General features: G+C 38.4%; 1 protein-coding gene across 7 annotated transcripts in view; it reads right to left on the bottom strand.

Moving 5' to 3' along the window:
* The window catches only part of EPHA6 (EPH receptor A6), a 792,264-nt gene that overhangs the window by 89,688 nt on the left and 685,188 nt on the right, over positions 1-17,388 (bottom strand). For all 7 annotated transcript variants that reach the window (XM_070508536.1, XM_070508537.1, XM_044771750.2 and 4 more), the window contains one exon: positions 8,968-9,177. In XM_070508536.1, coding sequence (XP_070364637.1) covers positions 8,968-9,177 — 210 coding nt within the window. The remainder of the gene's footprint in view (positions 1-8,967; positions 9,178-17,388) is intronic.

Below are 17,388 nucleotides of genomic sequence, written 5' to 3'. Positions count from 1 at the left end.
AGCCTATTTCTGTTAGACTTCAACCAGAAATCTTTCTGGAAGCCACCCATCTCACTTCCTTTTACGTTTAAGTGACCAAATTGTAAAATTTAAGTGTCAAAGGAGAATGGTATAAATATAACTGGCTTATATAAATCATAATGTATTTCCTGGGCCTGAGCTCATTACCAACATCCAAGTTTAAAGACTTTATTAGTAAGGAAGAGATGACAAGAGGGGTTGGGTAAGCAGCTAATAGGGTCTGCCACAAACAGCAGAAATAACTGGTAATCTTTTCCCATTTGTTTGTCATTGATGTAAAACTCTTTCCACTGGGAATAAGTAAGCTTTTCCATAGAGCTTTCATGTGATTTATTCTGCATTTATGTTTTTCTTTCCAGTTTTTTTATTGTCAATGGAATAAAGCATTCTTTCAACATCAGAGATAAAACTCACAATTAAGTATTATTAACGACTTTATTTCTTCAGGTGGTATCTTTGAAACTCTAGGTCTAAAGTTAGCAGCTTGGTGTTCACTGTCGTACTTTGTCTTTTTTCTACACAAGCACGATGGGCCAATGAGCATTGTACTTTCTGCTTGCTGAACATCTGCTGATTGATGTTTCCCAGTAAATCAATTTAGCCTGGGTTTGTGCTAAAATCACCGGGAGCAGGGAGAGGAACTCTGAGTTAGACAGTGTTGGCTGTTGCTAACACAAAACCCCAGCACTTGGTATTTCCGGCAGGTCCTAGGTAATCGCCAAGGTGTATGCCGAGTATCTTGACAACTGTGACTGGCATTTGATTATTGCCCACTGATTAGCATTTAGGTTAGAAGGAATGGATGCATTTCAGATGTTTGCAGGTGTTCAAATATTATATATTATGTAATTTTATGATCCATTTGTCTTGGATCTTATCCATGTTGTAGGCATCCTTTTGTGCTCAAAGCACTTGCTGGAATGTTTTCAGAGACTTTAAAGCAGAATTTTCCCCTCTGTGAACATCCTGACCCGTTGTTATAAGTGCTTCAATGTTTGTTACATTTGCTGCTTCTGATTGTAAACTTTTCATCTCTTACAATGCATTAAGAATTGTTTTAGGCTTACTCATTTGGTGGGTTATGATTAAATGATGATATCAGAGAAGAAATAAATGTAATTCTACTGAAAACAATGTCTTATAGTCTCAATCACTTTCTTTCTACCTTTTTCCTATTGTTTAATTATCAACAATTAGTTAAGTAGTCATTAAGTAGTTTATTATTCTAGGTGCTGGAAAACTTTCAAAAATGTAAAAGATAAGTCTCGTGCTCTCCAGGGTTTTATACAAAACTAAAGGGATTCATTACTTTAGAGAAAAAAAAAGGCTTGTAAGTTACACACTAAACCCTGAGTGCTGAACAGAGAGCTTCTTAGTGGTTGCTCCTCGGTAATGCCTTCCCAGGTCCAAGGCCTTAGGGTCCTTTCTTTAAAGTGCATACTGGAAAGACACAGGGCTTACACCCACAAAGGGCTTGTTCTTGTACATGTTTTGCACAAATGACAAACAGAGGTGTTCCCGGAGCACAGATTCTTGATAGAATGTATGATTGAGCTGCTTGGTCCTCTCTATCTTCAAGGTTTCCCATAAAGCCATCCACATATTCAGTCCTTTTCTTCTCTATGTATGATAATCTTCAAATCTTTTTCATTTGTTTTATTACAAAGAGCTCTGTAATGATCACAAAACATTGCTTCCCAAGCTTCAGAGATGATCTTTTCAGGAAATGATTCTTTAGATATTAATTTCCTTTGGTATTGTTGATTCCCACTTCCATCTTACACTCAAGATCTGCCATTGTAATTCTCCCAAGTAGTACATTTCAAGGAAGTTTTGTGCCTTCTGGTACCACCATCAGGCAACTACTATCAAGATTTGGGGTCTCTCAGCCTGTGATCCAAGCTGGTGTACCTGGCATTCACCTCTTGAACGGTCATTGAAAAAACTCTTGCTTTGCATTCAACACACGTCCTCTCTGCCTTTGTATAAAGCCGTGTTGCCCTTTCATCTCCATTGTTGTGGATTTGCTTGCTGGCATTTGGGTTCAAAGTGTGGAGACACTAACTTCTGAGAATATAGCTTTTATACATTAGATCATTATAATTTCCTTTACAAAAAGTTTATATTGACAAAGGTAAATAGAAACTGTCAGATTTTCTTCTCATGAATTAGCCCCTCAAACATTTGCTTGTTCAAGGGCACATTTTCCTTTGAAATTAAGAAACGTAATATTGGCACACTGACTCCTTCCTCTTGAGCTAATTATAACGGTCTATAGATTGGACTGATCTTGACTGACTGCTATCATCGTATCTGTCAAGTGAGAACTGTTTTTTTTGTGAAGAATCATTTTGTTGTTTTCCCCAAACGGTATAGCTCCTTTCTTAGTGATAAATTGTTCATCCAGCTAGGATTTTATTGTTTTTCATTCTCCCAAGGTTTATTTCTTTGCCATCTTTTTATTGAAAAAGAAGTTATTTAAATCTTCACGTTACAGCATTCTGATAACATTGCTATTTTCTCACCGTTTTTCTTTAGACTCCGGTGCTGAATTTACATTTGCCTGGAAGAAACTGGCATTTCCTTTACTGGAATTTTTCAGTGAATTCTGTGCAGGAGCCTGTCCTTAGACTTTATTGATGCTGCGACATGTAGCTTTTGGGGAGCTAGCAGGTTTCATGGTCCTCTTCCTGAGGGTCTGCCTTTGTGCCCAAAACTGTCGTATGCCTTCCATATATAGCTTGGCTAAATCTTGAGGAACAATCGAAGTAAAAGTCATTCTGCAGTTTGGCCCTGGTTCACCCAGGGTAGACTTAGTGTAAGATGCATTTTACCAAATATTGTATCTTAGCACAGTGTCACCTCCACCATCAATGTCTTAATGGACAGAGAATCCTGTGGTAGGATTTCAAAGGATACAGTTTTATTTTTCAAAATCCAAGAAATTGGAGACATTTCTCAGTACAAGCCCTTTTAATCAGTGCAGTGGATATTATATGATTTTAAGCAAAAGCATTTTTTAAAAAAACTCTAACTGCATAACTTTTTATAGTAAGTCTTTTATTTAAAAGAGACACAAATGAGTGAAAATTCTGAGTATGTTTTAGTAGCAGGTTAAGCTTGGTTTCCAGGCAAATCTCAATTACGCATGTTAAATGAAAGTACTTAAAGGCAGAGAATAGTGAATGATCTAAAATAATTTTATCTCACTTTTATTAAAAATATTTACTCTTGGGCTGGCCCAGTGGTATAGTGGTTAAGTGCGCACGTTCCGCTTTGGCGGCCCGGGGTTTGCCAGTTCAGATCCCGAGTACCGACATGGCACCTCTTGGCAAGCCATGCTGTTGTAGGCATCCCACATATAAAAAGTAGAGGAAGATGGGCACGGATGTTAGCTCAGGGCCAGTCTTCCTCTGCAAAAAGAGGAGAATTGGCGGCAGATGTTAGCTCAGGGCTAATCTTCCTCAAAGAAAAAAAATTTACTCAAAGTAGGGCATGTGTCAAGATTTAAAAATTCACATAAAAAGTCACGCCAACTTATGAACATTTGAATTAGGTAAAGGAAGAAGGCTGCTCAGATCTCCTCCAACTTCAGAATACACATGTGAATATATCCCTTCCTGCTGCTCCATAATTTGCCATAATTATCTCCTTGTTGGGTATGGACCATGCCTTCTTAGACTGATAGGAGATTTGATTTTTCTCCTATCTTATGTAAAATAGGGGACGTTAAGAGTTGGAGCTTGGAAAAGGTCTTATGAATGCAAAGTAAATAGAATTAAGATGTTAACAGAACTGTGATTATGCAGATCATGTATGCGTTGTCAATAATGAGGCTCTGTATTCAACGGAAAGAAATGACTTATATGCAATTGCTGCTGTCAAAGAAAAAAAGCAAAATTTGCCTTGGATAACATGGTTATCCATGGTTGAAAGTTAGAATCAAGGAACCTTAGAATTTTTAGCAGATACTGTGATAAAATGATTCTCCCATTTTGTTTTGATCCTTAAAATATAAGAAAAGGAGTTACTCATAATTTTAAAAAATCTAAACAGTAACTGCCGTTATATTTTAAATAAAACTTATCTCTCAAAACAGATAAGTGTTAGCCATAATATATCTTTTAATGCTCTTTTTTAGGTAAATAGGACCTCATTTCCATAACTGAGAGCAAAGAGGCTTAACATTTTCAGTTTAAGCCTGGTTGCTTAGCAATATTCAAATGCGAGAGAGTCCCTCCTGTGGAACTGGATCTACAACTGTTGTCCATGTGAAAGTGTGTCAGAAAAGGAAGAGATTTCTTAGCGCCAAAATTATAACCAGAGAGGGGACCATGTAACCAAATGAGAACAATCCAAGCTCAGTAAACTTCATGCAGATCGAGTCCACCATATGCCACTAATTGCACATGTGTCCTTCCATGTGGTTCATGAGCATTCACCCATCTCCCGCACGAAGCGCTGGGTAAGCTCTTCATCGAACTGCACCTACAGGCAGGGCCTCAGTCCTCATCTAGGGCCTGTTTTGGTGCATTTTTCTCCTTCTATCTTTAGCTTACAAGGCACATTTCTTGGTTTTCATGCCATTAGCAGTTCTTAGGTTCCTTTGCAAAGGCTTGATGTATTTCAGGACAGGGCTTTCCAGGAAAACCTGCTACCATTGTTGCTGCCTCTCGCGCTGCACGGCCCACTCTTGGCGTCTGCACTTCTATTGCTTTTAGTATGTTTTACTGTGTTTGGGTACTCTTGGTCCTCTCTGTGTAGTCATTTACCTGTTCTCAAGAATCCTTTGATTTTGGTTATTGGCCCTCCAGGGAATAGGGCCTTAAACATGGTAGCTCCACAATAAAACTGTGTTGAGTACATGTTCAATGACTGGGCCTGGACCTGAACAGGGCATGCAAGCTTTCTGAATTTGCAGGAAGAAATACTGAATTTCTACTGTTTAGGTATAAATCTCACCCTTTTATTTGCTTTAGTGTATTTTATAATGTAGATAATACATTCTTATATATTACACACTTATGTCTTCTAAATAGGGTGCTAAAGGACTCACTAATTGTTGGCAGCATAATCTCTCTTGTCACATCTCTTTCTGGTCTGGCCACTCTGGCTCCGGTGGCTGTCCTGCTGGTCTGCCACACGCTGACCAGTCCAGTACCACAGCCAGTGCTGGAGTCAGACTGTTGCTCTATCTTTCCAGCCTGTCTTTTTACCAGTTCTTACTGCTCTTTGCTGTGATCTGTGGCTCTCTAAAGTGGCAAAGTCATTTTAATGGAAAATGCCTATTTAATCTGCCCCTATTTTGATTAGGAAGGGATAGTTTCCATGTACCATACTGTTCTAAGGATTATTTTCTTGAAGATGACAAAAAAAAGATCTTTATCCATGATGTCTTCCTGTTTTTAAAACTTTCCCCATCTTCTCTTTCCTCCAAACTCTTCCTGATGCAGATTATAAAAACATTTACAAGTAATGAGGAAATAGCAATTATACTTACACAAAAGGAAAAAAATCAAAATCATTTAAGGTAAAAGATATGTTCCAAGAAAGTTATATACAGATAAAACTTTAAAAAATCAAATCATACTTTTAAAAAACATATCAAGGGAGTTTGCTCTTTAAAGTTATTTTCATAAAACAGAGAATCCTTTCACATAAATGACAATTTGTCTTCTGCACTTTATTCTAAGGCTTTGCTCGAGTTGAGGTACGTCTTCATTAGGCAGTGAAGTTTTCTAACCATCTCGTCCCTTTTAACAGGAAATACAAAAAGTATTTGCGGTCTAAGTACATTTACGTAAAGTCCTAAAAATTTTACACAAAATTTGTGTAACAAATTGGCATAAAAAACAATGCCAAAGAATGTGGTATAATCTTGATGATTTGGGACAGAGTCCCTGTGACCTTTTCTTAAAACTTTGCTTTGCAATCACTGCCCTCAGCCAGGCCATCTCTAACAGGGCTTCTCTGTCGAGATTAACAGCATCTCCATTCAACTAGTTGTTCGATCTAGAAATATTGGTGTCATCTTTGAGTTTTTCTTCTTCCTTATAATTCATACCTAATTAGTTACTGAGTCTTGCAAATTGTACATTCATAATAATTTTCTTTTCTTTTTTTTTTTAAAGATTGGCACCTGAGCTAACATCTGTTGCCAATCTTTTTTTGTCTTCTTCTTCTCCCCAAAGCCCCCTAGTACATAGTTGTATATTCTGATTGTAGGTCCTTCTGGTTGTGCTGTGTGGGACACCGCCTCAGCATGGCCTGATAAGCGGTGCCATGTCCGCGCCAAGGATCCGAACCAGCGAAACCGTGGGCCCTGGAAGCGGAGCGCAAGAACTTAACCGCTCAGCCACGGGGCCGGCCCCTCACAATAATTTTCAGTTCTCTCCCCTCTTATTCCAGCCACCACTGCCCTAATTAAAGTATGGCCTTTCTGGTCTACAGCAATAAAGCCCCACCTAGTCTCCCTGTGGCCAGTCCTTCTGTTGTTCAATCCTCCTTCCTTCACACTGTTGTCAACAACAACTTCTAAGACAGGCATGTATTTTGTTACATGCATGTAGCTGTTATTTAAATCAATTACTGTCTGTCTCTTAATTTCTATAGAAAAACTTTAGAATTTCTTGAAGTGCCATCTGACTGCCTTCACAATGATTCCCAAGACACCTGCCCCATCCCCTGGCCCTGGCCCCATTCTCAACGCCCACATTTCCATCAACATGCCCATTCACTTCCTCAAACTTCCATCACTTTTCTTCTTTCTGGTTCCTCTATCTGAACCTTTTTCCCAACTGTCTGCCTAATGAGATCTTTTACTATTGGTTCAAATTTTACCTTTCTGTGAAGCCTTCTCTAGACCTCCTTGTTTTGGGGCTTCCATATTTCTTTTTCAGACCTTTATGACCACACTGAATAGCAAGGAAGGGTGAGTCAGTCTGCTCTGTCGGGGGGGTGGGCTCTTAGAAGGCAAGAGCTCTGCTATTTTAAGCACTGAATGTCCTTGCTCATTGTAAGTCAAGCACCCAGCGTGTGATATTTTGTGATCCAGGATTCTCTGAGCAGTTAGGTATTTCTGAGATTTTAAAAAAATATTTGATTACACTATTTGCCATTTAATTGATACCTCAAATTTAGGGACTTATTTTTAATTTCTTAATTGAGACATAATCTATAGCTTTTAAGAGGCACACTTTGGAGTGTTAACACCTAACTTGATGTTTAATTCTGTAGTCAGATTTAAGTTTCAAACAGCACTGTTGTTGGCCTCTCCGTCTTTATAATCATGTGAGACAGAAGAACACTCCTGGAATCCCGATGTCAAATCTGACCCAACAAAACCTATATTTGCTTCAAAATTTGGGTTACCCTGACAGTTTTACTAGTATCTTAAATTTAGTTGTGAGCTTCCCCTGTAGAAAAGCAGTCCAAACACTATTTATTAAGGGATCTCAAGCGTGTCTCTACAGGCACACAGTCAGACTCTAGTGGTATTTCCTATCTTATTTTATTATTTTAGTAGATTATATTTGCTGCAATTTTTATTATTTTTATAATATTTTTATAATAATTTTAAACACTATTTTCCAAGGTTGGGAATAATATATATAAGAGATGAATCTTATGCATTGTTTTATAACTTGAAAAGTTGCTTAAAGTTATGCATTTGTAAAAACAGAAGAAAATAAAGGCCTTGAAAAAAATGAAAATAATTATGACATTTTCCAATTAGAAAATGGAGTTGAAAATACTGCTTTTCTTAAAATGAACAATTTATTTTTGGACTTGATAGACTTTTATTTTTATGAAGTTTTTGGTCAAATTAAAAGATCAATAGATACTGCTACCTTACATATCAGGCTTTGAGGGATTATTTTCCTTAGAACTGTACCTCTTTGTTGCAGAAATTAGTGAAAATATCATTGGTACATTAATACAGTGCATTTCTACAAAGCAAACATGGTAAGAGCATACCACGTTTCAACATGATATTAAACTGCAAGCATTCTGGAGTAAGTGAACACACTGAAGTTTCAAAAAAATCTCACAGAAAATGAAATAAAATGGAACTAAATGGCAGATTTGCCTCTTTTAAAATAATGTATAAAGTTAGAAAAAGAGAAGAGAAGAAAAACATCTTGAATAGTTTTACTGACATTTTTCATTGAAGTTGACTGTCAAATGAGTCAATGGTAAGGGTTTTGTTAAAAAAAATAACAGAATATAGTATAATTTTACAAAACTTTAAGATAGCTGAAGAGAGACTTTGAGGCTGAGCTCCTTGAAACAAGAACCAAATAGATCAGTGGACTGAACTGGTTTTGGGGCATTCAGAAACGCTGAAACTATTCATGAGTTAAGTTGAGATCATATAATTTGCACATGATGGTTTGGTCCTCAAGTCTTAGCCTTTTATTCCTGCTCACATTTTTCCCAAGTATCATTTAGAAAAAGGTTTATAGAGTACTTATATATCTGCAGAGAAACCTATATTGTTCATTTTTAAGTGTGATCAGATCATTCCATAACATTTGCTGTGAGAAAAACAACGTCATTTCATAACCCCTGGCTCTTCACCATCACTGACTCATAAAGTGGCTGCACCATTGGCCTGTACAGAACTCCACTCAAAGGAGATAGTTCCTGAAGCATCAAAAATGCCTCAGGCAGAGGCCGATTCATGGGGAAGGTAGTCATGACATGGACTGTGAGCATGATGTGAAGATAGAGCCGCAGTACAGCGGAAGGAAGACAGCAGTCCAGTTTAAGAATGTCTCTTTTTTTTTTCACTAGGCACTCAAATAAAGCGAATGCTTCTCAATTAAATAATGATGTAAAATTGGGAAAATGAGAATTGAGAGCAGAAAATTAGGAAAACAAAAACAGAATTACTCTAATAACATTAAAAACAATAAGTACATGGGAAAGAGTATGCAAACTTACAGTTGTTGTATAAGCGGCTTCTGGATCGTCTTCCAGCACCCGGGAGAGACCAAAATCAGAGACTTTGCATACTAAGTTGCTGTTGACCAATATATTCCTAGCTGCCAGATCGCGATGAACGTAACCCATATCAGAAAGGTACTTCATTCCTGACGCGATGCCTCGGAGCATACCGACCAACTGGATGACTGTGAAGTGGCCATCGTGTTTCTGAAAGAGAATCACAGTTGCTTACATTGATTTACTTTAATGCACCGTGCATGTGTGCATGTGTGTGCGTGCATGCACACAGGTATAGTATTAAACAAAACTCTTGAATTTATTTTGTGGAGTCCAATGAATGCAAGTGTCAAGTTTGCTGGCCATTGACTAGGTTCATAATGGAACGCAAGAAATATGGCTGGAAGTCATGAAGGAGAACAAACAAAGGATAGAAGGGAACCAACCAAATCAACTTCTAGAAAAAACGACTTCAAAACTTTAAGTAAGGGGGAACTTAAGTCAAATAAGGTAATAGCAATGACGACCAAGAAAACAGAATTCCCTTTCCAAAGCTGTGAGCCCTGGACCCGCCGTGCAGGTGGGCAGAAGGGCAGGGAACCCAGGACCTGAGGAAAGGTGTGGTCACTGGAGATGCGGGGGAAATGATGGCTCAGGAGAAAGGAAAACTCATTGCATAAAAGAGAAGCAAGTTTAGGAAAGCTACAGGGGAAAGAAAACTCACATGAAACAGAAAGTAACTAGATTTTCCCATTCCTTCATTGTACAGAGCAAACAGAAAGGCAGTTGTTGGAAATGACTGGAAACAGGACTATTTTAGCTCCCGGCTGGGAAGATTAAGTGAAGCTATGGGAATAAGAAGCCAGGCAGAGTACTGGTAAGTATTCATCAGCCCCTGGACTACTTAGTCCTCTCACCTGGATTGAAAAGTGTTTTTTTTTTAAGGTATCCTTTTCTTTTGGTGAAGAAGATTGGCCCTGAGCTAACATCTGTTGCCAATCCTCCTCTTTTTTTTACTCCCCAAAGCCCTAGTACATAGTTGTATATCCTAGTTGCAGTACAAGTTCTTCTATTCTTCTACGTGGGATGCCACCACAGCATGGCTTGATGAGTGGTGTGTAGGTCCGTGCCCGGGATCCAAACAAGCTAATCCTGGGCCACTGAAGTGGAGTGTGTGAACTTAACCACTACACAACCAGGCCGGCCCCTGTTTTTTTTAAAAAGAAAAAAAAATCCAATTGTCCTCCATGCAAGATATGTGCACCAATAAGACTGGATAAAAATAGTACCCCAGAAATTAGAGAAAATGAAAATAAAAATATTTTCAGTTTGGAAAATAACAATATTGTTGTACTTCGTTATTTGGAAATTGCTGTCTTTAATGGAGTTACAGAGAAAAGGGGAAGGTTCTCAAGTTGGTTGTACACATCAAGTAACATTTACGATTGACATTAAAAATGAATATCTAGGACGAGACTACGGGCTGTATTATCTTATACAGTGTGGCAGAGGCATAAATAAGAGCATCTTAAAAATTTGCCAAGTTAAAGCAGTTTTCAGGGATATCTGATTTAGAACTAGAGAGGAGTTTAACACAGGGATGACCTGCCCATATCACGGTGACGCAGTCTCCCATTTGATGATGATCCATTGGTCAGTTAAATGAACAAGCTTATGCTACAAATGGAATAAACTTTGTCTTAGTCTATCAGCTTATCTCCATGATTGCTCTCTGATACTATCTCTCAACTCAGGTGCAGAGTAAGGAAAAGAATGCACTCTTAAAATGAAACATCCCACAGCAGGAGCGTCCATTTAGGCAGGTTCTTCTGTATAATTAATGTATAAAAGCTAACCCAGCAAAGAAAATCTTCGGTGTTATTAGCTCTGTATGTTTCCAATCCATCTTCTTAGACAGTGCACTATTACGTGAAAGCTGCCTCTTCCATCACGTGCGCTGCCAACCTCTCCTCTATCGGGAACCTGGAAACCTTTGAGTAGAACGGAAAGCACAGACTCTTTTGTCCTAGAAAACATTACACTAAATTTAAAGAGGTAGTTCTTTTACCCATTAGAAAATGAAGTTGCCTCGCATCACAGTTCTTGTCAATGCACAATTTCTGAATAGTAGGAAATGTTAATGGACCATCTGGAAACTAAGGAGTGCCTCAGTTTCCTTATCTGTACAATGAGGATAGAAAAATCTGACTCAGAGTTGTAGTGAGAGTCACACACCAAACAAACAGCACAGCCCCTGACTTATTATAATAACTCAGTTAAGAGACGCTTAGTGACGGGACATGTTCTGAGAAATGGGTTGTTAGGTGATTTTGTTGTCATGTAAACATCATAGAATGTACCCACACAAACCTAGATGGCATAGCCTGCTGTACACTGAGGCTACGTGGTACCAAATCTAATGAGACCACCGTCATACACATGGTCCGTCGTTGACCGAAATGTTGTTATGCGGTACATGACTATAGTTATTATTTAATAAAACCTTGTTATTATAATTATATACAGTTTTTATAATTTTATTACGAATCAGAAAATTCTCTCACTTTCCTGAAAAATCAATTGGCAACATAAACTCCTACATCATAAAGAGAAACAGTTACTTAACACCAAGTTGAAATTTAATTTCCTATCTATTCTGAGGGTGGCACGACGCACCAAGTTATTTCTTTTTTAAAAAGAGAACTTTTTCTTCTTTAGAGTAGTTTTAGGTTCACAGCAAAATTAAGAGGAAGGTACAGGGATTTCCCATATAGCCTCTGCTCCTACCATGCATGGCCTCTCCCCTACTGCCCCCCAGAGTAGTACATTTGTTACCATCAATGAACCTACATGGACACATCATAATCACCCAAAGTCCACAGTTTACAGTAGGTTCACTGTTGGTGTTGTACATGCTGTGGGTTTAGACAAATGTATAAGGACACGTACCCACCATTATAGTGTCATACAGAGGATTTTCACTGCCCTAAATATTCTCTGTGTTCCACCTATTCATCCCCCTCCCCAACCACTGATCTTTTTCCTGTCTCCATAGTTTTGTCTTTTGTAGAATGTTGTATAGTTGGAATCATACAGTATGTAGCCTTCAGATTGGCTTCTTTAACTTAATAATATGCATTTAAGCTTCTTCCATGATTTTTCGTGGCTTTATAGCTCATTTCTTTCTAGTGCTGAATCATATTCCATTGTCTGGCTGTACCACAGTTTATTTATCTATTCACCTAAAGGACATCTTGGTTGCGTCCATGTCTTGCAATTATAAATAAAGCTGCTATAAACATCTGTGTTTATAGCGTGTTTATAGGAGTTTACAGCTGTCGGCTTTTATGTGGACCTAAGTTTTCACCTCCTTTGGGTAAATAGCAAGGAAGGTGACAGCTGAATTTTATGGTAAAATTATCTTAAGCTTTGTGAGAAACTGCCAAACTATCTTTCAAAGTTGCTGTACCATTCTGCATTCTCACCAGCAATGAATGAGAGTTCCTGTTGCTCCACATCCTCGTCAGCGTTTGGTGTTGTCAATGTTACTACTTTCAGCCATTTTAATAGGTGCACAATGGTATCTCATTGTCTTAATTTATATTTCCCTGATGACATATGATGTGGAGCCTCTTTTCATGTGCTTATTTTCCATCTTCTTTTGTGAAGTGTCTGTTAAGGTCTTCTTTTCTTTAGGAAGATTATCCCTGAGCTAACATCCACTGCCAATCCTCCTCTTTTTTTGCTGAGGAAGACTGGCCCTGAGCTAACATTTGTGCCCATCTTCCTCTACTTTATATGTAGGATGCCTGCCACAGCATGGCTTGATAAGCAGTGCATAGATCTGCACCCAGGATCTGAATCGGCCAACCCCAGGCTGCCGAAGTGGAATGTGTGAACTCAACCACTGCACCTCAGGGCTGGCCCCTCTTTGGCCCATTTTTTAATTAATTAATTTTATTTTATTTTTTATTTTTTGAGGAAGATCAGCCCTGAGCTAACTACTGCCAATCCTCCTCTTTTTGCTGAGGAAGACTTGCCCTGAGCTAATATCCATGCCCATCTTCCTCTACTTTATACATGGGATGCCTACCACAGCATGGCTTTTTGCCAAGCAGTGCCATGTCCCCACCCGGGATCTGAACCGGTGAACCCTGGGCCGCCAAGAAGCAGAACGTGCAAACTTAACCACTGCACCACCGGGCCGGCCCCATGGCCCATTTTTTAAGTGGGTTGTTTTTTTATTGTTGAATTCTAAGAGTTCTTTGTATATTTTGGATAAGAGTGTTTTACCAGATGTGTCTTTTGCAAATATTTTCTCCTACTCTGTGGTTTGTCTTCTCATTCTCTTAACACTGTCTTTTGTAGAGCAGAAGTTTTTAGGTTTAATAAGTCCAGCTTATCAATTATTTCTCTCATGGATTGTGCCTTTGGTATTGTATCTAAAAAGTCATTGCTGTACAGTATTTGGTCTTTTGTGACTGTCTTCTTTCACTTAGTATAATGGTTTCAAGGTTCATTTGTGTTGTAGCACGTGTCAGTATTTTATTATTTTTACTGATGACTAATATTCTACTCATTTTGTTTATCCATCCTTCAGTTGACAGACATTACAGTTACTTCCACTTTTTGGCTATCATGCGTGATATTTTTTTTTGGTTATATATTTGCCTTTTATTTGGAGAGAACATTTAAGTTCTACTCTCTTAACAAATTTCAACTATACAATACAGTGTTATCAACCATAGTCACCATGTTATACATTAGATATACAGAACTTATTCATCTTATAACTGAAAGTTTGTACCTTTTTACCAGCCTCTCCCTATCTCTCCCCTCCCCTGCAACTACTTTTCTACTCTGTTTCTATGACTTTGACTTTTCTTTTAGACTCCACATGTAACTGATACCGTGCAGTGTTTGTCCTCTGATTTATTTCACTTAGCATAATGCCCTCCAGGTTTATCCATGTTGTGGCAAATGGCAGGGTTTCCTTCTTTTTTAAGGCTGAATAATATTCCATTATATATATGCTGCATTTTCTTAATCCATTCATCCACTGACAGACACTTAGGTTGTCCACTGTTGTAAACATGGGAGTAAAGATATCTCTTCTAGATAATGATTTAGTTTCCTCTGGCTATATACCCAGAAGTGGGACTGTTGGATCATATGGTAGTTCTATTTTTAATTTCCTGAGGAACCTACATAGTGTTTTCCATAGTGGCTGTATCAGTACACCCTCCCACCAACAGTGCGTAAGAGTTTCCTATTCTCCACATCCTTGCCAGCATTTTACTCACCTGTTTGAGAATAGCCATTCTTATTCATGTCAGGTGATATCTCACTGTGGTTTTGATTTTCATTTCTCTGACAACTAGTGGTGTCTAGTATCTTTTCATCTATCTGTTGGACATCTGTTATGTCTTCAGGTGTTCTCCCCTTTTTGTTGTTGGCTGAGGAAGATTCACCATGAACTAACATTAGTTGCCAATGTTCCTCATTTTTGCTGAGGAAGATTAGCTGTGAGCTAACATCAGTTGCCAATCTTCCTCTTTTTCTATGTGAGCTTCTGCCACAGCACGGCTGCTGACAGATGAGGGTGTAGCACCATGCCCAGGAACCAAAGCTGGGCCACTGAAGCCTAGTGCGCTGAACTTAACCACTACCCCACTGGGACAGGCCCGGGAACCAAAGCCGGGCCACTGAAGCCTAGTGCGCTGAACTTAACCACTACCCCACTGGGACAGGCCCGGGAACCAAAGCCGGGCCACTGAAGCCTAGTGCGCTGAACTTAACCACTACCCCACTGGGACAGGCCCGGGAACCAAAGCCGGGCCACTGAAGCCTAGTGTGCTGAACTTAACCACTACCCCACTGGGACAGGCCCGGGAACCAAAGCCGGGCCACTGAAGCCTAGTGCGCTGAACTTAACCACCACCCCACTGGGACAGGCCCGGGAACCAAAGCCGGGCCACTGAAGCCTAGTGCGCTGAACTTAACCACTACCCCACTGGGACAGGCCCCTTTGCCCATTTTTTAATTGGGTTATTTGCTTTTTTGGTATTGAGTTATATGAGTTCTTTGTATATTTTGGATATTAACCCTTTATCAAATATGTGGTTTGCAAGTGTTTTCTCCCAATCCATAGGTTGCCTCTTCATTTTGTTGATGGTTTACTTTGCTGTGCAGAAGCTTTTCAGTTTGACGTAGTCCCACTTGTTTATTTTTGCTTTTGTTGTCTTTGCTTTTGGTGTCAAACCCAAAAAATCACTGCCAGGACCAATGTCAAGGGGCTGATCCCCTATGTTTTCTCACAGGAATTTTAGAGTCAGGTCTTATGGTCAAGTTTTTAATACATTTTGGGTTAATTTTTGTGTATGGTGTAAGATAGGTGTCCAGGATCATTCTTTTGCATGTGACTGTCCAGTTTTCCTAGCATAATTTATTGAAGAGACTATGCTTTTCCCATTGTATATTCTTGGCCTTTTTATAAATTGACTATATACATGTGGGTTTATTTCTGTGTTCTTTATTCTGTTCCATTCATCTATGTGTTTATTTTTATGCCAATACCGTACTGTTTTGATCACTATAGCTTTGCAATATACTGTGAAATCAGGAAGTGTGATGCCTGCAGCTTTGTTCTTTTCTCTCAAGATTGCTTTGGCTATTTGGGGCCTCTTGTGGTTCCATACAAATTTTAGGATTGCTTTTTCTATTCCTGTGAAAAATGCCTTTGGAATTTTGATAGGGATTGCATTGAATCTGTAGATTGCTTTGGGCAGTATGGACATTTTAATGGCATTATTTCTTCCAATCCATGAGCACAGAAGATCTTTTCATTATTTGTATCCTCTTCAATTTTTTTCATTAATGTCTTCTAGTTTTCAGTGTACAGATCTTTCACTATCCTGGATAAATTTGTTACTAAGTATTTTATTTTATTTTTTGATAAAATTACAAATGGTATTGCTGTCTTCGTTTCTTTTTCTGACAGTTCATTGTTAGGGTATAGAAATGCAACTGTTTTTGTATATTGATTTTGTATGCTGCAACTTTGCTGAATTCATGTATTAGTTCTAATAGTTTTTTGGTGGTGTCTTTAGGGTTTTCTACATATAATATCATGTTATCCAGAAATAGAGATAGTTTTACTTGTTCCTTTCTGCTTTGGATGCCTTTTATTTATTTTTCTTGCCTAATTCCCATGGCTAGAACTTCCAATACTATGCTGAATAAAAGTGACAAGAGTGGGAATTCTTTTCTTATTCTTAATCTTAGAGAAAAAATTTTCAGATTTTCACTGTTTAGTATGATGTTAGCTGTGGGCTTGTCATATATGGCCTTTATCATGTTGAGGTACATTTATTCTATACCCATTTTGTAGAGAGTTTTTATCATAAATGCATATTGAATTTTGTCAAATCCTTTTTCTGCATCTATTGAGATGATCATATGATTCTTACTCTGCATTTTATTAATGTGATGTATCACATTGATTGATTTGTGGATGTAGAACTGACCTTGCATTCCTGGAATAACTTCCACTTGATCATCTTGCATGATCCTTTTATTGTACTGTGGAATTTGGTTTGTTAATATTCTTGGAGGGACTTTTGCATCTATGCTTATCAGGGATATTGGTCTGCAGTTTTCTTTTCTTATAGTGTCCTTTTCTGGCTTTGTTATCAGGGTAATGCTGGCCTTGTAAAATGAGTTTGGGAGTGTTCCCTCCTCCTCTATTTCATACAAGTTATTTTTAAATGATTTTAACTTTTCTTGTTACCAACATTTGAAGAGATTTGAATTAATTCCTTCATATCAGCAACATAGCAATCCAGGTTCTAATAATGATAAGTGGCATCATTTAAAAATGAGATTTTGTTCTTTGAAAAGAATATAAACTACTTTCTCCATGTTCTTCATGGCACTACACAATGTAGTACACTTATTCTTATTCACATGGCGAAGGCCTTTTCAGGAGTCCTTGAGATCAAAGGTTTTTTTATAGGAGCCAGCCCTATGGCCAAGTGATTAAGTTCACTCACTCCACTTTGGCAGCCCAGCATTCGCTGGTTTGGATCCTGAGCATGGACCTACGCACCCCTCATTAAGCCATGCTGTGGTGGCATCCCATATAGAAGAGTCAGAATGACTTGCAACTAGGATGTACAATTATGTGCTGGGGCTTTAGGCAGAAAAAAATAGCAATAAGACATGCACTTGCCTTTTTCCATTATGTTGACATGTGGACTAATGGTTCAAAATTCCGCAGGGTGAAACTGCAGAAGCCTTAGTACAAATCAAGGTAATAGCATCAAAACAAACTGTACTAGTATTTTCATATTCTTCTCTGTGACATGAACTCAAAAAGAAAAAAGGATAGTTTCATGTAAGAATGTACGTGGTAAAGCAGTA

This window comes from Equus asinus, chromosome 5 (assembly GCF_041296235.1).
Source record: "Equus asinus isolate D_3611 breed Donkey chromosome 5, EquAss-T2T_v2, whole genome shotgun sequence".
Taxonomy (NCBI): Eukaryota; Metazoa; Chordata; class Mammalia; order Perissodactyla; family Equidae; genus Equus; species Equus asinus.
The sequence above is the reverse complement of the archived record's forward strand: the minus strand, read 5'-3'. Positions and strand labels throughout refer to the sequence as shown.